This window comes from Ciconia boyciana, chromosome 11 (assembly GCF_034638445.1).
Source record: "Ciconia boyciana chromosome 11, ASM3463844v1, whole genome shotgun sequence".
Classification (NCBI taxonomy): Eukaryota; Metazoa; Chordata; class Aves; order Ciconiiformes; family Ciconiidae; genus Ciconia; species Ciconia boyciana.
In genome coordinates this window covers 6,504,555-6,532,198 of record NC_132944.1, presented here as the reverse complement: position 1 = coordinate 6,532,198, position 27,644 = coordinate 6,504,555, and the positions used below count along the sequence as shown (strand labels likewise).

Genomic DNA, 27,644 nt, shown 5'->3' with positions numbered 1-27,644 from the left:
TGCCATAAATTTGAGCCAGGGACAGCCTTAAGAAGATATCAGAAAGATGACAGTTTTCATTTGGAAAAGAGGTGAGTCTGGAGCAGAAATCAGTCTCAGTTGCCTGTACAGAAATGGCTGTTGAATTTCTGTTTGGAGATATTACATAGAAGAGACATTGCTGAAATATTCTGTACATTCTGTAACAGTATTTTGTAACAGTGTTCTGCAGATTATGCAAATTCAAAATTCCGTATTTGATTTTTCCTGAATGCCTAATGTTTAATCCCACTTTTCACACTGGGTTATTTATTAACACTTGGTAAACAAAGCATTATATATTTATGCATATCGTTCAGATTGGAAGCTTACTTTTTTCCAAAATGGAAAACCATCTATTGCTTTGTATTTTATTATTGATTCCTGCCTTTGCATCATCAGACTTTTTGGTAACACATGTCAGAAACATCAAGGTAAGTAATTAACCATGTATGGGGCTCCCATTCTTCATAGATTAACTTCCTGCCGTTTATCAACATTTATCAGAGAGTTCATACAATGCTGCCACCAGGAGCTTTGTGTTCTCTGTTACCAGTGAACACAAGATCAGACTTGGGACTCAGACTAGTTTACCTCTCTAATCAGCCTCAGTTTTGAATCAGCTCTGAAGAAGCTCTCCTATCTCTCTTTCTAAAAGCATCACTTTCCTCTATTTTCCCTGTCATCACCACATAATGGTAAAATGTCTTATATTTAAGTGTGTAAAACAATCGGTGCTGCCAGGGAACTGACTTTAGCACCCGTAAAACAATGCAAAATATCAGTGAAAAGATGCCTCCAAGAAGCAGAAAACAGAGATGTAACATGGCAGTCAGATAAATATGTCCACTATCCAAGTGACATGGTAGGATTTTTCTCAAAAGATTTGCATGTTAGCATAACAACATGAAATATATCTCTGTCCTTCAAAGGGGCCATTCTGTTTTTGACTGGATCTCTGAGTAAGACAGTGCTTCCTGATGTTCTGAATAATTTTATTCAGTTAAATTGCTGGCCACTGCTACTCACCTCAATAAATTATTTTCCTCTCTCTCAGCAGTTACATACTACGAAAAGTTACAGAGGGCAAATCTCTTTAGAGAGCATTGTAGGTTGGTGGGTAGAACAGGACAAAGCAATTTACAGTCAATTTCTGTCGATTAGGTTATGGTCTTTGCCAAGACTTTTTCTTTGAAAATCAGGATAATAACATATCTAACTTTTAAAAATCAGCTTGAGATTTATTGCTGCAAATTGGATATGCCATGGATTCTTACTATTTAACTGTTATGTAGCCCAGATACAATGTAGCTTTTTCCTCCTGATTACCATACTACCTGTTGTTCTCTGTATGTCTTGCAATGCTAAAGCCTTTCTAAATGGAAAACGGCCAAAGCTCTGTGCAATGCTCCATCTGTACATGCAGAACACTACAGAAAAGTCAGTTGATTTTCCCAGTTTTGTTATATGCTTTATGCAAATGTAATTTGATTGAAATGGAAGAGATTGCTATCTAGTGTGAAGGTCTCAGTCCCCATCCCTGTCTTAGCTCCTTTGAGCAAGTAGCATGCCAGTGAGGAGTGATGAAGCATGGCTGGAAGCCTATCTGGCTGATGACCTTCAAGCTGTCAAAGCTGCTTTTAAAGCTGTAGTCAGGTAAACGCAATTGGCAGACCCAGTTCTGCTAAAAATGGATCAAAAATCCAAATCAAAGATCCATAAGTGCTCTTGTACACCTTGTTCCTATGCATGCAGCTACTAAGGGTGGGGAAGTTTTTTCTAGATTAAAAACTACCCCTAGAACTACATATTCAAAGCACGGGTAGTGATGATACAGCCTTCCTTTTATAGCCCTCTCCTTTTGGCAGCAGCGAGACTCCTGCATAGCTCACGAGGAAGTTTAGTTTTCATAGCTTAGCTGCATTATGGTCTCTTCTCTGTGATTTCCAATTAGCATCACCTGGGATGATGAAATCTTTAATGTTGCTGTAGATTTGGAAATCATTTCCATGCCTTATTTTTCCTATGTAGTACTTAGGGATGTATGCAAATACCTCGTTCAGTGTTGTGAATTCCCAGAAATCAGTTCAAGTTAACTGTACAGTCTTTGCTGAATCTTTTAGTCATGTTGTGTTTTAGTTTCCCAAGCTGTAAAATCAGGGCTTCTTTCAGCAAGTACTGTAATGAGTGCCCTCATTTCCCTCCCTGTTTTCTTGGGAGTTAAAATTTCTTTTTTCCTCTGCTCTTCCTCTCCAATTTCTATAGATTTTTTTGCACCTATATTCTTTGCTGTTGCCACAGCAAAACAGTATTAAACAAAAGCAGAATTTGTTACTGTTATACAACTGAAAAAAAATTCTAATAATTGATGCAACTGGCAAATATGTGGAAATACTGTAGAAAGATTTTGTCAAGTAACTATAATTACACAAGGTAGAGGATATTAAAATCTCAGTTTGGTCTAGAATTGCCTAACATCTTTTTTAATGGGACACTATCACTTTCTGCCCACATAGCTTAAAATGACCTTGATGTTAGTGAGGTCTCTAGCTACATCCAAGTGAATCATTAAGAATGATAGAAAAAGATCACAGAATCACAGTCACCTAATCCACTCCCCTATGAAAATCAGGGTCAGCTAGAGCAGGTAGCCCAGGACGATGTACAGCTGGGTTTGAGTATCTCCATTAAAGATCAGCCCACATACAAAGCAACTAATACCTTTCACTGAGAGATTTTTCTGTATTTTCTTTTTCAATGAGAATGGAAGAGTACCCCCCAAAATAGTTACAGACTCAGAACAGAACTCTTTCAAAATTACTGTAGAACCCATAATTCTGATAAAGAATGTGCACAACAGCAATTCTGTAAAAATTAAATACAGGTAAAGTATCTTTTAATTTAGGAGGCAGTAGTGAGAATTGCAGCATTTGTAACTAAGGAACACATTTTTATAGTTTTTTGTATTCTTAAGCTGATGGGTAATTCCACTTTAAGGAAAAGTTTGTACCAAACAAACTGGCATTTCAGTGACTTCCAGCTTTTCATTTCCCAGGGTCCATGCCTCAGTTGGTGTTTTGTAAGGGGAAATTATTAGCCATAATGACAGTATAAATACAGAAAAGATAATTTCAGTTTTGGAAAGGAAGGATTTGAATTGGTGCGTACTCTACACAGGCATTAAAAAAGCCCACATAGGTTTGTGAGACAGGAGAGATGTACACACAGAAATCACCTGTATAGCAATAACAGTTTGAAAGATGAACCTAGAGAAACATACACAGACTTTTTGGCCAGACTCTTACAGAAGTTGAGAAGACTCCCCACCCCAAAACCTTGCATTACCATATATTTAATATAGTGTCTTGGAAAAAAAACTCCAAAATAAACATAAAATAACCCTCTGTGTTTCAGTTTCCAACCTGTAAAACTCCCAACTGTGAAAGGTAACAAAAGCCTTAAATGTACCTGAGATGTGTATCTGACTTGATACTTTATTGTGTCTTTACTCCTCTATTTGGTGGAGCAGGTAAACATGCTTGCACAAAATGTGACCCATGAGGCTCTTAGAGCCAAAAGAGATAAGGTATTTGCAGCCGAGCTTATGGGAATTGAGTTACACAAGCTGTTATTTTAACATTATTTAGTGAGTATGTTTGAAGCCTGTTCTCTCTTTCAGAAGAGAGTACATGGTATTTTTGTAGAGCTTCTGATATTTGCACCTACTCTGGGAGCAAATATGCCAAAAAAAAGTTCTAACAGCTTTTTTTTTTCCCCTCCATTGCAGCCTTTCATAGTGACTGCCTCTCCTCTCTGTAAGCCTGCTGAATTACCATCTTACCTATTCATGTTAGAATGAGAGTCTGTTCGGGTGAAACATGAAAAATTTAGGAGTAAGTCTGAAAGAGTGTAAGGATGAGTGTGCCTGATAGTTTGAATGTGTGTGTGACTGGAAAAAAATGTGCAAACTTGTTTTTTATGCTTTGATACAACCCCCTTTTTTCTTCCAAAGGAGAATTAGTTTGAAAAGACAAAATACATACCACAGGACCCCAAACCAGGAATTCACCCAAAAAAGATGTAACCCTGAGGACAAGATACTCTGTCTTTAATTTGATGTCATCACACAGCCAAACTATACTCAAGGAAGCCTTATTAAGCAGATTTTAGTGTGTTCTTTAGTCTCAACGACATTTAAATATAAATGGCACTGGGCATTCAAGCCTCTTTTCCTCTCACGCTCCCCTCATCTCTCAGGTGGTCCATTATTGTTTTTCAGCTAAAGAAGATAACTTCTTCTTGTGTCACTTGAGCAAAATACAAAATCAGCAACATTCAAAGTTTAACTTACCTTTCAAACCCACAGTATTTAAGGTGCACTAACATCAAATGAAAACCAAAAGATTTACCAAAACTGGGAATGCTATGAGCAAAATAATTATACCTGCCTCAGATACCTTACTTGCTCTTCCCTCGAATTTACTTCAGTTTACTAATGAGGACCTTTCTCAAGCCTTCCTCCTCCTGAACAACTTCTTTTGACTTGGAAGCAGAAGAGAACTACTTAGGTGCTAAGTGATTTGTTTCTAAATGCAGCTTTTCTACCTTAGTTATTATTTTTTCCCTGTTTTTCTCTTTACAGAAGCGAAATGCTGATAATGACTTGGTGAGTAAGGATTGATTTTGTCCGGGCTACTGAGGGAGATTTATAGCCACAAGAATATTCTTACTGTGTTCACAACATGTTTCTGTGAGTCCAGTCTGAGCAAATGGATATTTCTGAGTGTGTGTGACAAGGGGAGTAGCCCAGAGTTGCTTGTTTTAGGCAGTAGGACTAACTAGACAGTTCCTTTCCAAGCTCTGATGGAAACTCCTGGACAAGGAAAGAGAACGAACAAATGATTTTTAACCTCGTTGTATTTGAATAAATAGCAAAGTTGTTTGAAGTCACCTCTGTATCTCTAACAGACATCCATTCTATGTTGGGTTTATTTTTACTTTTATTTTATGTTGTAGTTATTTCTAAGGAAGGCAAGAGACCTCATCTCTGAGGCTGATTCCACTTGGCACCTGGACTGCACTTCAGCAATGCTTAAATGCTTGGATTGTTTGGGGACCTTCTTAATCAACCAGCCAGAGATCACACCCACCATAAAAACCCCAAGGTTCTTTCCAGTGGTGGTTTTGCTGCAAGAAGCAGACCTTGTTGTTGTGGAGTTGCCTAAGGAGTCATATCCGTTGTTACCTATGCTTTCATATAGTCTCCAGCAACCTTATACCTGAGCATTCAAAGAAAATAAATATTGCCCTACCTATTTCCTTGTTTAAAGAAGAATGAGCCCCAGTTGTGAGGAAATTGAGAATAACATAAAATGGAATTTGGAGCCATCTGGAATTGTTTAGGTCTATTTTTAAATAAGGTGACTGCTTATATCCCTGCTCTAGGAGTCATCCACTCAACTGATAATTACAGTCACTAATACAGTGAGGCAGTAGTAAGTTGTTGTGCGCTTTCACTAACCATAAACAAAAGTCACAGTCTCAGTAGAGAAGAACCCCCAATTCTTATAATGGCAGTATCTTTGCTGTGGTGGTAGTATTTTGTTAAAGAGGCTGTAGTTATAACTCGTGGAATAGCACCATGATGGCAGTGTGATAGATATCCAAGGAAACACAGCTGTGCTCCAGTTGTTATAATTAGGTCTTTCCTGTTTTGCTTTGGAGTGATAGAATGTCCTGCCGTGATTTCTTTTTAAAAATATGATTATGGCTGATTAACAGAGACATCAATGTAACAGCCAGCTCTTTTTTTTTTTCTTTTTTCATTTTTCAATCTACAGGTTGTCAATGGGATAGAAATCTATAGCATGAAAATTGATAGTAAAGTAACTTCTCGATTTGCCCACAATGTCATCACCAGTCGAGCTGTCAATCGTGGAAATGTGCACAAAGAAGTCTTCTTTGATGTTGAACTCCCTAAGACAGCCTTCATTACCAACTTCAGCATGTGTGTAATCTTTACAATATTGTTAGAGAAGACTAAAAATCTGTGCAAATGCAACTGGGAGAAACTGAACCCAAATGTTCATTTTTACTTTGCTATTTGATAGATTTCTAACTGCCTCCTGGGTAATTTTCTGTTACTATTAACTTAACATGCAAGATACTTGGAGAAAGGCAAACATTGGTACATCTATAGAAAAGATGACTAATTTTCAGTGATTTCTATTCATCATCATGGACCTTAGGGAATGGGGGATCTTCTCTCGAGATCCATTCACCTTTTCAGAAATACTACTTACTTACTCTGGTGTTATCAAACCAGAAATGTTCCATTACTTAATTTCCCTGATGGCATTATAGCTTAATTTATCTCTTCATTTAAAAATCTTATTTGAATGAAAGGCAGGAAATAGAGAGAATTATTCCTTTACATTTGTACCTTTAGTTGCAATAATATGCAATTCTCACACCATTATGAGGTTTAATTCAGTTTAAACACGTCCATCTCTGCTAGTCACCCTATGCCTGTTTTATTTTCAGTTGAAAGAAACAGTAGCTTTTAGGGCACAACTACTCTTAATGCATGCTAGAACTTTTATTATAGGATGAGATTAATACCCTATGAGAAATGCCTGTTTAATGGTGTAAGGAGTCTAAGGATGAAATGTTCAGCGGTAGACAGCTACATTTGGACAGATGAGTCTCATCCAGAGAGTCATCTTGCCGTTAGATGAGACGAGATTGTCAAGCTGCTGAAGTGTAGGAATATGGCAGATGTAAGTAGTGTTGCTATCAGCCCAGTTTTGATCTGATTTTACTTTGATTTTCAGAGTAAAATTTGGTTTAGAGCCTTTTAAGATACTGAGCACAGAGCTCTTCATTCCAGCTAAATTCACTGAGAAGACTAGCTTCAGTGAAAGTGCTCAAATCTTGGCAATATCAGATTCCTGAAAGTGCTGTTTAGCAAACCAATCAATAAACAGAGAATTGCCTATAGTAACTTTTCATGTATCGGTGCAAACCACTCAGCTAAACTAGGACTTTTTCATCTGCAGGACAATTGATGGTGTCACTTATCCTGGGACTATAAAGGAAAAAGAAGTTGCAAAAAAGCAATATGAGAAGGCTGTTTCAAAGGGACAGACTGCTGGTCTTGTCAAGTAAGAATGATGTCTTGTGTGGCTTCCACACCATCATCCTATAGCAAATTGTGGGATTGGAAATACCTTGTACCTTGTTCTGGCATATTTCTGAATAGGAAATATGTTTTCACAGGACCAAAGAACAATCATTAAGTTAGAGTTATTGTAGTGTAAATTATAAAAAGGAAATACAACTTCTGACTACGCAAGCAGTATCTGCAATTATGGAAGGACTGTTTCTGCAACTTTTACTGACTTTGTATGACCTGTTCCTGGAATTAAGCTCACTGGGAGACTTGAATAAATTCTACACTATTTAAGTATGATTTTGGCAACAGATCAAAATTCCCATCTTTGTTTTACTCCTTTTTGAAAATCATACTCCACCAACCCAAACAATAAATATTGTGGAAGAGGATAAAGATATTCTTTTTCTTACCCACTTAAATACAGAGCTTCAGGAAGAAAAACAGAAAAATTCAGTGTCTCAGTTAATGTTGAAGCAGCCAGTAAAGTCACTTTTGAACTCACATATGAGGAACTGCTGAAGCGACAGTTTGGAAAGTATGAGATGTTCATCAAAGTAAAACCGAAGCAGCTTGTCAAAGATTTTGAGGTAAATGGCAAACTGTATCAAATGGGATACTGTAACTTAAGAGATGATTAAATTCTGTACATCTGTTGAAAGTGGAGTACCGTGGTCATTCACATTGGTTCACAGGTGAGCTAAAGGCTCATGATAATATTTCTAATGAATCATGTGGGTAGTCCAGTATGCTTTAGTGCAGGTTTTTATTTGTAAGCTTGACAAATTGCCTCAGCTACTAAGCCTCCAAAAGAAACGATATATGGAAACCCAAAAAAGCCATTACGATGCCTTGGGGTAAAATAGAAGATTAATAGCTTTTATAAATGTCTTTATAGCATAAACTACACCTTTCTCACACCACCGTGAAACTACATCATCTTAAATTACAATGATACCTATATCGCATTCTAGAATACTGCAGCTTTTGTGTGCCAAAAGTTGTCTTTGATCACTCCTATCTGCCTTGCTAAAACCCAGCTCTAAGGCAAAATTTTTCTCCTTTGTATGCCCAGAAAATGCTGTGTAAAAATCATTACAAAACTCAGCATCTATAAGAGTTTATGCAGCATTGTTTTAAACACACTATGATAGAAGGCATACTGAAATATAGGTCGAAGTTGGGCACAACTCACAGGTAATGGATGGGTTATATTTTTTAAGGACTTGAGTATTTATTGACGTTTTACAGAATTCCAGTATCTAGCTTTCAAACAAGTTATGTTTCTATTAAGGTTTATTTGTTTCTAGCTTTGTTTTTAACTTCTATGTATAAAAAGGCCTGTTTGACTGATGGTGTGTCCACACAAGTATGAATTTGGACTGCCATTATGAATTACAAAATTTCTTTTGCTTTTACAAAAATCCCTCTTTCACATCTGTAGTTGGCTGCTGATCCTCATGTAAATGGCTAAGTTGATATATTGTGGGGTAATCAATGACAATTAATTTTCAATTAATATTTCAGATTGAAGTAAATATCTTTGAGCCCCAGGGTATTACTGATCTGGAAGCAGAAGGAACATTCATCACCAATGATCTACAAAATATCATTAAAAAAACTTTTTCAGAGAAAAAGGTACAATGACTATGGCATTCCATAATTTATTTATTACAGTTATAATTCTGAAATAATCATGGCAGTGCAAAAGTGCTGTAGTGGCTAGCAATGGAAGTGAGAAGACAAAAACTAGAGAAAATACAATAAAGGCTTGTCTGTGCAAATGAGCTCTGAATTCCAAGCTAGCAAGTTGAACGCCATCTCCATGCAGTTCAGAAGCCACGTAGCTGTTAGCATGGTACTGTACCCCAACGAGTATGCCTTGTCCCACAGCAGTAGTTGGAAACCTGGATACTGATAAGACTATTTCTTACGGAAGAACTGAGTCAGTAACAAGGAGTTTTCTCATGTATGGAGGTGGTAGAATTCCTAAGACACAGACTGCCCAACAGCCTTATCAAAGGTGTCATTCAGAGTGGAGGGCTGAACCAAGGAAGAAGGGGAAGTAAACATATGAAGAAAGCGCTAGAGAGCAGCCTTCACATGTCAGTTACCCATCAATAAATATATAAATACGTATGGATACAAACTAATACCTAACCTGATAAAAGAAGTTATTCTCATGTCTGTGAATATAAATATACTAGTTTTACAAAAATGCAAACTTCTTTGTGTTCTGTAGAAAATTTTCAGCTATTAAGGTTCGGATCTAATGAAGGCTTTTCTTTTCAGGGGCATATCTCTTTCAAGCCAACTCTTGATCAGCAGCGAACCTGTGCAAATTGCTCACAGTCTGTCTTGGATGGGGATTTTACTGTAAGATATGATGTGAAGAGAACAACTCCAGATAATTTGCAGGTAAATCTGACAGCTGGAAATTTTGAACTGTTGAGCAGCTTAGCTTGCATAGTAAAGGTCAGCGAGCAGCGAGGGCCAGCTGTTCCCTAAAGGACAAGGAGCTGAGTGTGACAACACAGCTGACAGCACAGGGGCTTCGCCAGCCAAGAGCCCACTCCCCACAGTACCTGAGCAAGGCAAACCCAGAGATGGTAGTCACTGAGAGTCCAGGTCATCAGGCAAGTTTGTGGTGATGAGGCAGCCCGAGGTCAAGGCGGGAAGTCAGTCTGCAGGGTGGGATCCAGATCACTGGAGTCCATGGACAGGAACAGGTATGGCTGTAATGCAGCTGGAGAGAGGTATTCTTATCGTGTAGCTCAGGCAGGCACTAAAGGCCCAGGCACATGCTTAAATGAAGCACCTGGGCTCATGGATAGAGGTGAGATTAGTCAGGGCCATTAAAGCCTGTTAGTCCACTCAGGGGCTAGTCACTAAATGAAAGCAATTTCTTCTTTATCCATTTTATCTTTATAGTATACAAAAGTCTTTTTTTTAATTTTTTTTACATTTTATTTTTCAGATTGTCAATGGCTACTTTGTACACTTCTTTGCACCAACAAATCTTCCAAAGTTGCCCAAGAATGTTATTTTTGTAATAGATATTAGTGGCTCAATGTCTGGAAGAGAAATAGAACAGGTAAGTTATTACATTACTATGAAGTCCCAAAGCAATAACCTCTGTTGTGATGGAAGGGACATGGTGGCTTATAGTGCATATGTGCTGCTTAAGCTATACCAAGTGGTTTTATGCTGTGACCTCTCTAATGCTCGGTACCATAAGTACCAGTTTGAAGTGTTACTGTAGAACAAAATTCTGTACATTTAGGCTATATTTACTTACTTACAAATGTTATTAGTTCAAAACTCTCAATATCAACATTTCCAGAGAGCTCTGTCATGTGTACTGGACAGTTCCAAAATTAAAATGTGCATACAGTATTATGTGTATTATCTATGTTGTTCATTCTGTCTCCTCTGGGAAGCAGCAGGTCTTTTCATAGTTAGGACTCCTCATTCTAAGCTAATGCTCAGAGTTTTCAGGTTTTTGTGCTGCATCAAAGTATCCACGCTTGCTTGCGTATGAGCTTCTCCACCAACCTGTAGCTACCCATTTCCCATCACTTTCAATTTGCCATGCCAGCTTACCTCAGTGTAAGCAATGATCTGCGACGCGAGACCTGATTTTCCTCTCAGCTACAAAGATTTACCAGATGTAATTACAACTGTCTAGAGTTACTCTGAAATAGACACAGGGACTGGCAAGGACAGAACAAGCTCAGAATTTTTGCACGACATACTGTGTAAAAGTTAAAAATACCCAAATGCTGAGAGATTAATCATGTAAAAATCTGTTAAATGTTCGTTAAATGTTGAACCATACATTTAAATCTCTTTGTCTTACAGACAAGAGAAGCACTTCTAAAAATCTTAGACGACATTAAAGAAGATGACTTCTTCAATTTCATACTGTTTGGTAGTGAAGTACACACCTGGAAAGAAACATTAATCAAGGCCACTCCTGAGAATTTGGATGAAGCAAGGAAGTTTGTTCGGGGCATTGACACTCAAGGCAGTAAGTACTTTACTGGACTTGCCAATAGGTTGTTGTGTAAGTTAATTTATCAATTCAGTCTGTGAACACAATGCTACAGCTTTTTTTTTATTTTATTTTTATTACTGATGAGACACTCCTAAAGGTGGAATTTATTCAGAACATGACATCTGTCTTTCCTTATGTTTCCAAAGTCCAGGTACTTTTCTATCTAAACACACCCCTGCTTGCAAACCCAAATCTTTCATTTTCATACTGTAATGTGATCTCGTCAGATTCCAGTGAAAAATGGGCCTTTATTTTGACTGTCTGTGCTGTAACCAAACTTCTATGTCTACCTTGCAGTGACAAATTTACATGGTGGTATAATGAGGGGAATTGATATGCTGAATGCTGCTCATGAAGGAAATCTTGTGCCCAAGAGAAGCGCTTCTATAATTATCATGTTAACAGATGGCCAACCAAACGTAGGTAAGTTTGTGTTGGATGGAATAATAGAAAGAGTGAATTAACTGGCAAAAAAATGCTCAGTTAAAATTGGCCTCCATCTTTGACTTCTGGAAGTTTTCATGATTTAAATGCTACTACACCAGCATCATACTACTAAAACAAGTTTTTGATAATGCCTCATAAGAAATCCTAACATAACTAGCCACATTTCATTTGTGATGATTTTGTCTATTTATGAAGAAAACTCAAAGTTTTTCTGGTTTGATGCAGGCATATCAAACACTCAGGACATTGAGGCGCATGTAAAAAAAGCCATTGAAGGAAAATATCCCTTATACAATCTTGGTTTTGGCTATGGTGTTGACTACAGCTTCTTGGAGAAGATGGCACTGGAGAATAAAGGATTGGCCCGTCGGATTTATCCTGATTCTGATGCAGCTTTACAGCTTCAGGTACAGTAATCACCACTTAAATTAGATGAGAGATACATTAATTCAGATGACTATACAGATGTTCTTATTTTGAAGTAATCAAAATCCCAAAGTGTAATCTGGTACTGAGATACTCAAGAGTCTGCTGTAATCAGAATATTAGTTGCATTTAATTTTCCCCTTCCCTTATATAAGGAGAAAGTGGAAGGACAGTAAAAGGGAGATACTGTGGGCTATGGAAGAGGGTTCAAAACTTGGCATAGGGTTACAGAAGTCATGGTTCTGAAGGACACTTTGGTGTGCAGCAAAATTGCTGCAGTCATTATATCTCCCATACCTCACAGATCATATAGTTAATGTCATGTCAAGGGAACAGAAGGATGACAGAGCGTAAAGGCTCTAGACATTCTGTCTTTAGGAATTTACTGCAAGCAGGTGTATCTTACCATGCTTCTGAAACATTTTATAGTCGTATAAGGCATGAGAACAGGTGTAGGCAGTACAGACTTGACCTTTTTTACTTCTCTCATTCCAATAGCAGCGATTCAAAAAATTCACCAAAGAATTCAGATACTGAATTTCATTGTAGGCTCTGCCAAAGTCACATACCTAGTCTCCCTTGGCTTATGTTGTCATTTCATTTCTCTGCAGGGAATAGATCTAGAAACTTACTTCTATCAAATGGGGGGAAGCTTGGGATCCCTCTTGATTAACATTGATGGAACTCATCATCCACAGTGTGTTGTTCTCAGATATTTTTCGTCTCTCTTAGTGAGACTGAAGAGTTTCTATGTCCTTTCTCATTTCCATTATTTGTAGATTTTTAGGCCTTGTACTCTGAGATTTAACTGAATATTTAAATAGTTCTTCTAAAATACACTTTTAGTTTTCATTGCTGAAATAGCAGGATGTTTCTGGGTACAAATCTACCTATGAATCAAAGAAACAATTATAGTTAAATGTTTTCCTTTTTTTTTTTTTTTTTTAATCCTCTAGGGGTTTTATGATGAGGTGTCGAATCCCATGCTCACAGATGTGGAGTTAAACTACCCAGAAAATGAAATATCAGACCTAACTAAAAACAGTTTTAAGCATTTCTATGATGGGTCTGAGATTGTGGTGGCTGGGCGCTTTATAGACAACAACCAAAACAGTTTGACTGTAGATGTGAGAGGTGAAGGCGTAAGTATGGATTTCTTTGACTTAAGTAAGGTATTTCCTTGCTACACAAAATGTCTTAATGTTCAAAGCTGGCAATACTTAAAATATTTACTGGTATTTCTTTACCTCAGTGACAGGATGTGTTCCTGCGTATGTGAGAAACTAAATGCTCCAAAGTCATTGCTTTTAAAACTGCAAGTTACTTGCCTAACTCAGGCATACTAGGGTCAGTCTGGAACAACTTTGTGCAGTGTGACTGGATTAGCTTTGCTAACAGAATTTTTCTTTAGCTTAGTCTCTAAATACCCTACCTGGTTCTGTCAGGAGCCAAATGTTCAGTGTTCTCAGTCACTAGTTTTCATTGGGTGAAGAAAACTGATGGATAAGCCAGCTGAATATTTGAAATGCCTTCCTATTAAAATACAAGTCTACTTCTAATACGAACCAAGTGATCTAAGTACCTCTCCAGATTTGAATTCTGTAAAAATATTTGCCCCTGATATTGAAGAAACACAACACAAACATATTATAGATCATGTTATTATAAATACTGTGAACTGCATATATGCCCCATGCACTGTGGTGTATTAAATATACAAAATTAGGTATATTTCAAATACAAATAATGTATTATTAGTAGGTTAGCCAGCATGTATGCTTGAACATGTTCCTATATGAAATTGGCATCATAATCAAAGTTCTTTAAATCCTGAGTAGCCAAATTCTAATGAACAAAAATGCCATGTGAATTTGGAAACTGCATTATGTCCTATAGCGTACGCTACTAACCTTCACAGAAGCAATGGAACAAAGATCCTGCTACAACACTGACAATTTCCTGGGCAAGTACTGTGTAGGACCAGACTGTTTTTCAATTTAAAAAGATTTTCAGATGTGAAGGTCTTGATTTTGGGAGGTTCTGGAAGTCCCTGGCTACTTACGATACCGAGAAGTTTCCTTATTCCTAACAGGCTAATGATGCCATGTCATATACTACACAACAAGATGCTGAGCAAACAGCTAAAGCTTTCCAAGAACCAGAATACATATTTGGAGATTACATTGAAAGGCTCTGGGCTTATCTCACCATTGAACAACTCCTGGAAAAACGGTAATTATATCTAGAACAACATCTTAGCTATGAACCCATTAAGCCATCTGACTGGTGCAACTTCTAGGGTGTGAAGCTGAAATTCACATCACACTGGTGTGCCAATGGGAAAGCATAAAAACCAGTAAGGAAGATGCCCCATCCTCTTCTCCTCCCCAGCCTCAGTATTCCTGTTTCAGGTTGCAAATTAAACAATTTTAAATTATTGCAAATATAAAGCACAGTTTTGCCTTTTTCTTGGATAGCCAGTGGAATCAGAAGTGCTCTTAGACTGTAATAAATACTCCTTATTGATAAATTAGCTGCAGAGAAATGACTTCACTTTAAAGAAAAATATTTAATCCAGGGTTCAGTGAGTAATTTAGCAATCATTGATGCTAGGAGTCTCTACCTGTATTCAGTATTGCAGCTACAGGAGAAGAAAAGGAGAATCTTACAGCTGAAGCCCTGGCTCTGTCTCTAAAGTACAAGTTTGTAACGCCACTGACATCCATGGTGGTAACAAAGCCAGAAGACCATGACAATCAAGATGGGATTGCCGATAAACCCACTGAAGGTATAGACATTTTCACAATTTTACTTTATTTGAGAAGCCAAATGTTCCTTTGATGTTCCCCTAAAGAAAGGCTTTTGTGTAGGCACAGTTTTAAACATGTATCTGACAAATCTACTTTCCAAGCCTTGCACGTGTATGGTTTATGCAAAATTACTTTTCATTGTAAAGCTCATTTCCATCAAACCATGCTTCATTACTGAATCATACAGGCAAAATACTATAAATTCAAAATAAGTGTATCTTAAGCTACATATGTAAAATATTACATCAAAAAAACAAAAACCAAGAAGCATTTCTAATCTAATAGCCCAGCTATATTCAGTTTAGTTCACATCACTTTCTCCTTTATTTTTCTACATACTTCAGCTTAGGGGTAGATGTAGTAACATCTTTCTACATGGAAGGGGAAAATTTGCATGAGATCTTCCTTGTGCAGGATATATCAGGCTGTAAAAAGACAGAGACTATATTTCTAAACCGCAGTATTCATATATATTGCAGAAAGAGAAGCAATTATATTGGAAGTGCAGAGTTTGTTCTAAACTCCTCTGATACTTCGGCTAATTATTAACTTCTTACTCAGGAAAACACTGTGCTTTCATATAGTTCAGCCTCTTTGTTTAACCTGTGTGAAACAAAATGACTCTATTCCTCTTTATCAAAGTAAGGCAAATGCTATCTGCTCAGTGCACCCCAAAGCCACCCTGCCCTCATCTATGTGTGTTGTTCGGGCCATCCTCATCTCTCCCTCATTCGACAGGTCTGACAAACCTCTTGTGAGGCTTTTCAATCTCTTCTATTAGCATCCATTATTTTTTCCCCAAACTTTTGCTTAGTGCCCCTAAAAGTTCCTCCCAGGCTCTGTGTGGGCTCGCTGCTGGCTTCTAGATGAAAAACTTTCTCATCTCCTGAATTTGGTATGGTAACTTAAGGCATTTTAGCATAACAGAGATACTTTCTGGAGGTTAGTGGGGTTTTCTTTCAGCTGGAGCAAGTCCTGAAACCAATTAATTGCCAAGTGCCCTTCAGTTCTAAACAATTCTTCAGGCATTCTGCTGATAAAATTTTTGCATTATTTTTCATAACCGTCATAATGGGATACTAACATAAAAACACTTGATACTTAATTTAACATTTAAGTCACTATACAGCGTAGTGACTTTAAAGTTTACAGCTGGACTCCATAAGATGGAAAAACTTACCCAAACATCTGACAGAAGCAGCATCCACTCAGAGTGAACTTCAGCTCTTTGCGTTCCCTTTCCATGTACTTGTACTACAAAGGCCCTTTTCTGAACCTCTTTCCAAGTAAATCCTCTTTGTATGTAGAAAGTATAGAGCAGTAATAGGAGAAAATACTCGAAACATGCTGCTGTATAAGAAAAGAAAATAATTTTTACGCACCCTAGAGTCTAGATTCACAAATAGGATTACTGAATCATCCAGTCAGTATTAATAGAATGATGCAAATGCCTTGAAAACTGCAAAAGAGTAAAACCAATAAGGAACATTTTGCAGTGTGGAAATGGCATAACAATAAAACAATTACTAACAGTGCTCTTGTCATATGCATAATTAATTGCAGTTTTGCTGCCCCACATAACAGCTCTTTACTTGCAGTGTGTTTCTGTTTGATCTACAAATATTGAGTTCTATCAATGGGAAGAAATGGAATTGTAAAATACTGAAGATACCTGGTTGAATTGTCAAACAGTTTTAACTGAAACTGTGAATTTCTCTTTTTCTTCCTTTTACTTCTTACCTGCCCATGGTAACAGCTGAAGGTATGTACATTTCTTACTAAGTTTACTTAATATTTTTAATTGTTAGAGATGGATTTCCTGCATCACTCACTTGATCTAGGATGCAATATTTTCATAAAATTCTTGGTGAATAAATCAAGACTGTGTTATAAATAGATTAAAAACTTTTCCGCTGGAGAAGTTTGTAAATACCATTTTCAGTGTGGTTCCTCCTATCTCTGATAATTGCAGCACCCCACCACCACAAAACTCAGGGCCAGTACAACTAAGTTGCTTTCCAGGGCTAGCACCATTGCCTCCCAGATACCTGTGTGTAGCAGTCTCTCATCACAGAGATATCTTCATTGGTGCTGTGATTGCTACTTCTCCAGCACAAAGCCCTGTCTTCAGACACCCCTCCATAGCTTCGGATGTAAAAAGAGTAGAAGACTAGAAAAATGTGGAAGCAGCTGGGTAAATCTGACTGACTTCCCAGTAGTACAGTTTAGAGCAAGATGGCACAGAGGAATCGGAGAAGAGCAGGTTGTCCCAGCCCCTTACAGAGCAAACCCCATGCCTTTGGAGAAGTAACATTTTTTGCTGAAAAGCAGGGTGTGCTTTCTGCCTGTTCGTGACATTTGCTTTGTTGCAGTACTAAATAAACTGTTTTGACCAAGTTTTTCTTTTTTAAATATTTATAAATTTATACATAATTACAAGATTTTGGAGTTGGTTTTGGGGGAAGGAAGGAAGTGGGAGAGATTGTTTTGTATTCTTTCTAGCCTCTAAAATAATATTTTGTTTCATTCACAGCACAGGCTGTCACAGCTGTTATGCCGGGTAAGTCATTAGTTTAAGTTTCTGAATGAAGCAGCATCTGTCAAAGGAAATTGATTCAGACAACTGAAATTCCTGGAGAGATAGAAACTGCCTTTTCTGGGTTTACAACTGTATTTTAACAAGTACTACCAAATTCTGCTCACTGCTAAAATGTTGCTCACTGCTAAAAACACACTTAAAGGTTGAACAATACCAGATGAAAAAGTTTCAGCTAAATAGCTTTTAAGGAGTAAATGCCAGTTCATCAAACCACCATTTTTTCCTGAAAGCTCTTTCCCAGGAACAGAGGATGGACTTAAATCTGCACCTCCTTTGAAATTACATAAAGCAAGGGACTATGATGTCAGCGTCTCTGGCTAAATTAATATGTTCAGTTACTTATACAAAAATAAACTGTTTTATTCAAGAGAGACAGCAACTGACCCTTCAGATTGCTGGTTGGGTAATCCTGGAAATGGGAGGGTTAGATTTAGGTTTTTGCTCTGGAGATTAGTCTCAGTCTCTCTCTCTGTCTAGTTTTCTCAAGTCTTCATTGAAAAGACTTAAATTCATTCTGGGGAAAAAACAAATGTCAAAACCTCAAAAGTTTTCCATGGATGCTGTTGCATTTCTTTGCTGATAGACAGCTTAATCCTTAAGTCTGAGGCATTTGTGTCCTACAGATACATTACTTGAGCTTTGTGGAAACCCTCAAAGCAATTTAGACAAGTGAAGTCTGTCTCTATCCTGAAGCTTTGGTTGATTCAAAAGGGGCACAAACTGTCATTCCATGGACTATATGCTTTAAAAACTAGGATGGAATTAGCAATTTACCTAGCATAATAACTTCCCGACATCTTGCACGTACTGTGCAAATAGTGTGTAAATATTCCCTTTTGATGTGAATTTTTAACATTTTTTGTTCTTTACTCTCTGCAGCTCCACAACTACATTACCTATATCTGGCACGCCCCACATGGTATACTAGTGGTGAGTAGTTTGAGTAGTGTCTGCTTAGAAGGAGAACAGAAGAGGGTATTTAAGAGTAAATTGCACAATTCTTACGAGCCTTTTAGCTAATTCCCTTCCACAAAAGCAGCCATTTTTTATTTCCAAGGGGCTAGTATTTTAATTTACTTTAAACATCTCTAAATGTTTTTTAAAGATCAATTCACTGAGATTATGTATGGTCATTTTCTTAGTCCTCCTTCCCATTGCTAGGCTTTGTGTTAGTAACTGCCTATTCTCTATTCAGATGAACTTCCTGCCCTCAGTAATACTTTCATGGCCTTCCAGAGATAAGCACTTAGAGGTGGCCATCCTGAGCCTACAATCCACATGCCAAATTTTGCAGTCGTCAAGAGACACAGGATATATGTCATGTACCTGGGAAAGATGAGGGGGAAAAGGATGTAGTTCACTTTGGGGAGGTGGTAGCAGCTTCCTTGGGACCCCACCACTCCTTTGGAGGACGGGCTGGATTAAGCTGGGCATACAGCTTGTGCAGGGACCAGTTCCATTGCCACAAGGTTAAATGGCTCATGCAGAGCTTTGAACCTGCGTATCACTACACAAATACCAGTGATTTGCCTTTACAGTTGATGGAGATCCACACTTCATTATATCGGTGCCACAAAAAGAAGATGCCATTTGTTTCAATATCAATGAAAACCCGGGTGCTGTGTTAAATTTAATAAATGACCCAGTTACAGGTGCGTTTTAAATTTTTTTAAATACAGTAAATCAGGATACTTTATAACAAAATGTCTTATGTTCAAAGGCTATAACAAAATGTCTTATGTTCAAAGGCTATTTCTCTCTTTTATACTGCATAAGCTTTTTTTCCCAGCAAAGTTAGTAGGAGTTCCTGTAGCTGTGATAGGGTACCATTACCATGACTGTGTTTTCACTTCTTGGAGCAGAATGACCTTTTAAACTTTGTTTGAAAACCACTGTGAGAGTTGAGACACGTAATTTTTCTCAGTGAGTAGTAGTACAAGCAATAAAATAATCCTGAGGTTGCCATTTCATGGAATACCTGGTACAGAGAGACTGATGTCGCACAGGCTATTTGTGCCCATCACAGACTCTTTGTGCTTCAGGAAATATTAAACTTTTCTCAATAAAGTGATTGTTGTCTTTGTGGAAATCCACAGAACAGCCCCCACAAGTAATTCTCATCTATTTTTCAGCTCGTATTTGTTTCCTTGAGTTGTTTTTAAATTTCCATGACACTCCTTGACCTCAGTTGATCAGGTCCTATCTATAAAACAGTACTTGATGTTTCCTTTTTATTTTAGGCATCACAGTCAATGGAGAACTCATTGGTGATAAGAGAGCAAATAGTGATGCAAAGATCCAAAACACATATTTTGGAAAAATTGGCATTGGAAATAAGTACCTGGATTTAAAACTGACAGTAACTCCTGAGAAGATCACAATTCAGAATGGCAATGAAAAAACAGGTTTCACCTGGCTTGACTCGGTCACCTTGCAACAAGAAGGGTAAGGCTTACAGAAAGAATCTCTACCCTTGTTTTTAGTGTTGATCAATAATATACTTTTAAGATTTGCTGTCTGAATATACAAAAGAAACCGATTCAGGTCCTGCTGGATTCTGCTCTCTACTTTGTTGTGTAACTGCTGAATGGAGGATTATTCATAAATTCCTCTGCTTGGAATAAGTAAGTGAAGAGTTTCCCTGATTTTCTATTACTATGACTAAGGTAAAACTAGATTTGGTATTGTGCTTAATGCAACAGTGTCTTGCAAATACTTAAAGAATAACTTAGACATAGTGTGTAATCTTTCAAAGATATAATAATGTGCTGTAAACGATCTCCACTTCAAGAAATTGAAATTGTGATATTTATAGAATAGGTACATTTTGCAGGTATATTTTTCATGTCAGCATTTCATACCTGTCAGCAGGTATATTTTTCATGAGATTTATCTATTACAGAATCATTGATACCTGTGCAAAAGGAAGTTTAGAAAAGGAATGGGCAGCATCTCCTCCCCCTCCTCCTCATTTACATCTTCATCGTGTACCTGGAACAAAATTAGTACCTTCTCAAAGCATGGCACTGCAACAGAAAGAGCACCAGAGAAAAACTGTTATTCATACAGCATGCTTATTTTTTTATTATGATATCACTATTATGATATCACACATTTTTATTATGATATCACTATTTTTTATGATAATATCACTAACACAGGCAGAAGTAAATCTTCTTTATCCTAGCACTAACCTAGACAGTTCAGGAGTTGTCTTTTCCAGAAAAAAAAACAAAAGCAAAAGGTGTCAGGTAGCATCCAGGCAAGGAAGTGATGGTTTTATCAATAACATTTTTATTACTGAGCATGAGGTGCTGTATCTACATATCACTAACCTATCTGTGATTAATTGCTGTGTTATAGGATGAGTTTTGGTAGAAACATCTTGCTGAAAAGTTTAAAGGCTAGGTAGCCTTTTACAGTGTAACTTAGTATGAGTCTTGGACTGTCTGTGAAGACACACAGATTCACATGAACCAAACTAGGCAGCAAAACCTGTATTTTAAAAAACACTGAGCAATTTACAAAGCCATGTTTGTTTGTTGGACATGTTTCTTCTTCTCAAGTTTCTTCTCATTGCTGTTAGCTCTAGGAAGCACAATGTCTTAAGTCAAATTTTTCTTTTTTCCTCAGTTTAAATTTGATAATTAACAGAAAAAAAAATCTGGTGCTCTCGATGGGCAGCGGTGCCTCATTTGTTATTGTTTTGCACCAAGTATGGAAGAAACATCCTCTCCACCAAGATTTCCTAGGACTGTATACATTGGAAAGTGAAAAACTGTCCGAACAGACCCATGGATTATTAGGTATGACTTCATTTAGTGTTTTCATGCTTGTCTTTGTCTTTCCTTATGAGGCTACATAATTTGTAGACACAATCTTGTACGTAGCCTTCCTGAACCGAGATAGCAGAGGAAACTGGGATGACGTTGATTGGCCATATTAAGATTTCTGACAAAATATTCCAGGCTCAGACTTTATGCATTATCTTTTCATAAATTCCTCTGCTGCTGCTGAAATCGCTAGCATCCATTGTCCTCACTGGCATCTTTAAATCTCTTTATCTTGCTAAATCCCACCTACAGATTTTTTTTTTTCTTACTACACTATTCCTCCAGTCTCTTAGATGGTTTGATCTCTCCTTTCATCTTACCACCTTCCTCCTAAGTACAAGCACTCTGAGAAAATACATGTGTTTGCTTGATCAAAATTTGCCAAACTTCAATTAGTGCATCCTTGTGAGAAAAGAAGTTCTTAAGGTATATCTTGATTTAGTAGCATATATTAAAATCACAGAATGCCTTCTATCATCTAAGTTTTTCCTCATGTTAGCTAACATTCTTCATTCTAGTAGAAGGCGAAGTTGGTAATTCAGGGATCAAAATTTTGACCCTATTGAATCCTGTTTTCTGCCAGTGTAGTGGGTTTGGTGGTATGCGTTCTCTGTTGGAAAATATGCAGATAGCGGCCATTTTCCCTTGCCTTCCAATTTTCACTTACAAAATCAAGTAAGGGCAGCAAACATTCATTTTGGGTCCATAAGTTTACTCATTGTGGAAAATAATGAACTGTTGCGAACTTACTCTTCTCAGTCTCGGTACGCACTTTGAGGCCTGAGGAGAGTGAGCCAAGCTATCAGTGGTAGCTCGTTAGGTCCATGCGTCATGGGAAATGCTGTAACAAAACAGAAAAAGAGCAGAATAAGGATGGAATGTTATTTATGCTTTCCTGCTCCAGTCTCCTCAGGCTAAAGGACTTCTCCACACAGAAGTTATTCTGCTATGGTATGAATTGCAAGTAGCAAGGAAATTGCAAAAGCCCACCCGACATGTGGGTACCCCATGTTACAGTTCACTGGCTTACACATCTCATCGCTATCTTCATCATCTTTGACTTTGCCTCTGTACTTCACTAAGTAATCTAAAATCTGTGCTCATTATAGGACTCAAAGCACCAGCAGCATCCTGCACCAGCCCAGACAGGGCAAAAGTGTGCGAAGGCTAATCCCGGCAGGAGTGAGAAAATTCCTTAGATGTCAGCCTCGTTCTGAGCACAGTCACATCCAAAAATTTCAGAGATCAACACATGCATTATTTGATTTAAAAAATTCGAAGACTTGGAGAGTATGTAATAAATACAACTGAATAGACAAGACACAAAGTGAGGATATCTTGAAGGATATCTAGAAAAGGCTAATTTTATGTGCACTCAGAAGTTGGAACTTACATCCAGATGATATGCATAGAATTCTGGTTTATAAAAAAGAAAATAATACCATATGTATTATTAGGCATATGTTGAACATAGGCATATGTTCAACCTTACACGAAACTTGCTGTTTGCTTATCCATTCAAAACCCTGAGGGGACATGGAAAACCGCATGGGAATGTAGAAATTCTGGGGTTTCTGTTTGGTTTGTTTCTCTTTTAATGTGTGCAACATGCCTGAAATGGTAGTTTTGGCTTCTATTTTTAGGACAGTTTTTCCACCCCATTGACTTCACCATACTTGAAATTCATCCTGGGTCTGATCCCAAGAAACCAGATGCCACAATGATTGTTAAAAACAAGGAACTGACAGTAACAAGGTAAAAAAGAATTAAGTCCTTAGCAAAGCCTTAGGAAAGACTACCTTGCCAAAGTGCAGTTTCTGCCTCAATACTCCCATGACTGTATTTTCCCTTTCAGGGGCTGGCAGAAGGATTACAGAAGAGATCCTAAGCGCGGCATTGATATTCCTTGCTGGTTTGTTCATAACAATGGAGCTGGGCTGATAGATGGTGTTCATACGGACTATATTGTTTCCAGTCTGTTTTAAACAACTACAACTTCCTCCAAATTCATGGGTATACAGAGTATTTGTCTGAAAGAATAGTATTTTTCAATGTTTAAGAAGTGTTAAAAATACATGAGCTTACCATGTTTGGCAGTGCCAAGATACGACGGATTCTCACAGTTTTACTGCAGATTGGATCAAATCTTAAGTGCCAAACAGCTGTTCTGCTTGTGTGCACAGATACCACTCATCCCCTGAAATATCCTTGTTTTACTGAATTAATCTACTAGTTTTAAAATTCTGACTTAAAATGTTACTTTGTAAAACATAACAGAAACATTCTACCCAATTTTGAATCCCTAACTGAGTGCCAGGAGTGATTTAAATAAAAGCATCAGTACTTAACCCCTTGTTCTGTTATTCCACCAGCTATCAGTGTTTTCATTCTGGTTTCACAAAGCCCAAGATGCCAGAGGCATTTTGAAATTCAGCACAAGAGGACAGCTGGCAGGCCAGCACTTCTCAGGATAACGCAGTAGTACTGAAAACCGTCTGACCACGTGACTGTACAGTGCTGAGGGCTGGTGCAGTGCCCTCGCTCGAGACAACTGTTAGCATCCAGGACTGCTCCATTTTAGTATGTTAATTTGAACCTAACTTTTGAATGCCCAAATCTTTATAAATTAATGAAATACCACAGTTCCAAACAGCACTCAGATTTAAGGAGTAGTAGCTGTCTTTTGGACAGTATCTTTTTTGTGTACGACCCTTTACTGAAATGCCATTACCGTCTTCCAGTAAAATTCTTCCCTCTGCTCGCATAGCAGAATTTATGTACGTATCTCAGGGCAAGAAGCATCCCATTTATTTATATATTCATTTTGTACTGGAAGAAATTGTAAACTATTAGTTCAAAAGCAAAAAATAAGCAGATTTCATATTGACTTCGAGTTTTCTTTTAATCGAATCAGCCATAGCAAGGCAATTGTGGTCTCACATGACAAAGTAGAAAAAATTCCCTACTGTTATATGACAAGGAGAGAAAGTCAGTGTGGGGGAAACTAGAATGCAGACACACATGAGGAAAGAGGAGTGTAGTGGGGAAAACAGCAATAACATAAGACGTGATGAGTGAAATTGAGAGAACAAAGATAGAGGTGAACAAAAATGTAACAGAAAAATCAAAGAGAAAAAAAATAGGGGAAAAATATGCTTACTATTAAATTTATGGGAGAGATAGGCCTTCTCCAGGAACAAAATCCTTTACAAAAAGCAGAAGTTTTGTAGAAGAAGGAAAAAAAAAAATCAATTCTTGTGGCGAGGGGGGTGTCACAGTGGCTAGATATCTCTGCCTGCTAAATTCCAACAAAAATGATGAAAGAAAACAGTAGTTTCTACAGAAGGTAATAAGTTACTGAAAAACAAGGCAGGCAGGGAGAGAAACAGGAAGGAGTGAGAGAAGACCAGAAAATTGAAACTAGTAAGGTTAAGTTTACATGGGTCTGAATTCTTATTCTAAGATAATGAATTAGATGGAGTAAAATAAAAGAAAGCAATGCTCCATTTTGGATCCTGAGATAGGAGCTGTGGGACCGCCCATGGGGGCTGTACACACTTGCTCCATTAAAACAAAAAACCACAACAGCAAACAGCAGATCTTGACCTACCTGGCTAGCAAAGTTTAGGCACAAGGCAATACTGGGCACAGCCTGAGCCAGAGCTTTCCTGTTTAATTTATGGGGATGAGGCAAATCTCTGGAGGTGGCAGGAGTCTTGTCGGCTGTGACTGAATTGTCAGCCAGAAGTTGACCTCAGGAGCTTGAGTAGGCTTTTGCATGGCTTCTGTGGCAGCCTGAGAAACTCCCACTTGCACTGGTGGAGACAGAAAAATCCCCTTTTTAATATGTAGTTCTTCCAAGATTCCTGCAACGTAGGAGATAACTGCAAATGTAGCTAAAGGTGACAATAAGGAGGGAGGGAAGTAGCAGACAGATGCTTACAGTTAGATAAAAATTTGACTCCTACTGCCAACTGGTACAATGCTGGTTAAAAGATAAGTGTGAGATATAGCGTGTGTTCTGCATCGGCATTAGAAAATGTTCATTACTGTGTCTGCCTTCAGCTTCTTGAGCAAGGGAAGGGAGCGTAGGAAATCAGAAGCCCATCAGAACTGACTTTGGGGCTTGGAAAGAAGGACAGGAGGAGAGTGACTAAACAACAAATGAAGACACAATTCAAGCGGAAAAGAGTGAAATGGAACATACTTACGGAACGGAAAGCACACGTGCCCACGGGAAGAAGCACTGCGGAAAGGATTTGGGAATTGCAGTAACCAGGCCCACCAGCAACATAGGGCTGCTGCAGAAGAGACAGACATCCCTGTGGGTACAGCCGGCCAGCACCTCTTTTAAGACCCGAGAGGCTCCATCAGCCGGGGGCGGCCGTGGGTGCAGTCCCCTGTGCAGCTCTGGGCACAGCACCTCGGCGCAGCGTAGGCAAATCGGATGCAGCCCAGAGGATAGCAACAGCTTTGCAAAGTTGTAGGAAGAGAGGGAAAACCCCAACTATGTAAAAAGTTGCTGTGAGGAAGGCTGACATCTGGTTTTCTTCCCAGCTATCAAGGTTAGCAGGATCTGCTGCTTTGCAGGATCTGCTGCTTTGCAGCAAGGGAGAACTGCGTTAAAAGGGCAGGAGGCTGCCTGGGGCGTTTGGGGAACCTCAGGCATTGCAGGTTTTAGCAGATGGGTTAGAAGAGCTGCTCTCAAGGGTGGTCTGTGCACACTTCAGCCTGGCTTAAAGCAGAGGAGACCAGGTGAAAGATGCGCTCCAGCCACGCCTCACGGCTCCCTGTTTCAGTGCTGTTTGCTAGCCCTGCAGTTAGCAGGCAGGAGGAGGAGACAACGCGTAGACACTCCATAACTGAAAGCAGGGAATTTTTAATTTGTGGTAAGTCCACTGACAAAACCTGGCATCAACAGCGTGTAATTCAAATACCAAGCTTGTTTATAATGGAAATAATCTGCTTTTGAAATTGGTAAGCCTGTTTACTATATGGCGAAGCAAGCAATCTGGTGTTTCCAGTTTCCAAATTCCACATTGTCTGTCGTGTAATTTGTCCAGCCAAATCTGCATCTCCAAATCTGCATCTTGGAAGTACAAGCAATTCACACAAACATACCTTGGCATCATGTCTACACAGTTCTTTTAAAAAAACAGCTTCTAATTACATCGTTTGCTTTATCTTACTGACTTTGGCAAGAAGTTGCTTCTCTCTTAGACATTGCTTTAAAATAATAAAGTTTTTCCAGTTATATATTATTGGCAGGATAGAAAGCAACTTTTGGTAAACCTTCTACAATGCTGGTATATTTATGGGTCCAAAGATACATAGGAACTGAAATTCTAAAACACAGAATAATTTTGGAATTAAAATTTATGAAAAAAATGAAGACTAAAACTACAACTTGCATTCCACAGGCAGAGGCTTCTGTGTGTACGATTCTCTGAAATGTTACCTCTGTGCACCACATGTCCTTTTGAGTTCTTCATTATTTGTGAAACATCTTCCAACGTTTGCAAAATGTTGTGTCAAACGGTGCCAGAAAAACCTGCTAAATTTCAGGGTTGAAAGGCTGTCTTTTGCAACAAGCCAGAGGTCTGTTTTGCAACAAGTCAAGGTCTGTTTTGCAGAGGTTTTTAAAACAGAGCCTCGGAAACTTTGCAACGATGCAGGGGACTGCAGGCAGTGGGGGCTGCCATCCCCACTCGTGGGCCTGTTGCTCATGTCATCAGCTTTGAACGTTGTTACAGAGCGAGCTCCGAAAGAACCCTGGTACAGCAAGACTGGGGTCTTTTTTCTCCATAAAATAAAACATGAGGGAAATGGTAAACTAATACTGCTTTAAACTTCCTACTCTTTTTACAAAACGCATAGTTCACGAACACTGTCATTTATAACTGCATAGAGAGCATAAATTTTAGAAATCTATTACTGTTTGCATGACACATTTGTTGGATTGGGTGAGGCCACTACTTATGTTTATTCAGAGACCAAAGTCTGCATGTCCATATCAAACTGTGAGCTGATAATGTCAATTTTATTTAGTTCATTCACATAAATCTTCAACAACATAACCCCACTGAGTATTAGAAGCCATTTTAAAAGAACAAACAACAAGCAAGCACATTCTCATCTTGAAAGTATAATTGTTTTGAGTTAAAAGATTAGTGACATTTATATTTAGTAACATTTAACTGTGTGGTTTTCTTGATGAGAGAAAGTATCAAAAATTTGTGGAAGAGCACCATTTGCATGGTTTTCTTTCCCAGAATACTCTTTT

General features: G+C 38.2%; 1 protein-coding gene across 1 annotated transcript; it reads left to right on the top strand.

Moving 5' to 3' along the window:
- Positions 1–362: 362 nt before the first annotated feature.
- On the top strand, positions 363–23,346 carry LOC140658010 (inter-alpha-trypsin inhibitor heavy chain H3-like). Its single transcript, XM_072875873.1, has 21 exons — positions 363–452; positions 4,661–4,684; positions 5,859–6,025; positions 7,077–7,181; positions 7,617–7,779; positions 8,717–8,827; positions 9,482–9,607; positions 10,167–10,283; positions 11,051–11,219; positions 11,544–11,669; positions 11,919–12,100; positions 13,076–13,261; positions 14,212–14,351; positions 14,753–14,907; positions 17,042–17,080; positions 18,414–18,458; positions 19,067–19,180; positions 19,769–19,973; positions 21,162–21,334; positions 23,005–23,116; positions 23,217–23,346. The coding sequence occupies exons 1-21, from the start codon at positions 363–365 to the stop codon at positions 23,344–23,346; spliced, it is 2,679 nt and encodes an 892-aa protein (XP_072731974.1).
- The last annotated feature ends 4,298 nt before the right edge of the window (positions 23,347–27,644 follow it).

Bases quoted from the DNA above. Each gene is read 5' to 3' on its own strand.
- LOC140658010 (XM_072875873.1), top strand. From the start codon at position 363: ATGGAAAACCATCTATTGCTTTGTATTTTATTATTGATTCCTGCCTTT. The intron at 9,608-10,166 runs GTAAATCTGACA...TTTATTTTTCAG, and splicing joins CAACTCCAGATAATTTGCAG to ATTGTCAATGGCTACTTTGT. The intron at 10,284-11,050 runs GTAAGTTATTAC...TTTGTCTTACAG, and splicing joins CTGGAAGAGAAATAGAACAG to ACAAGAGAAGCACTTCTAAA.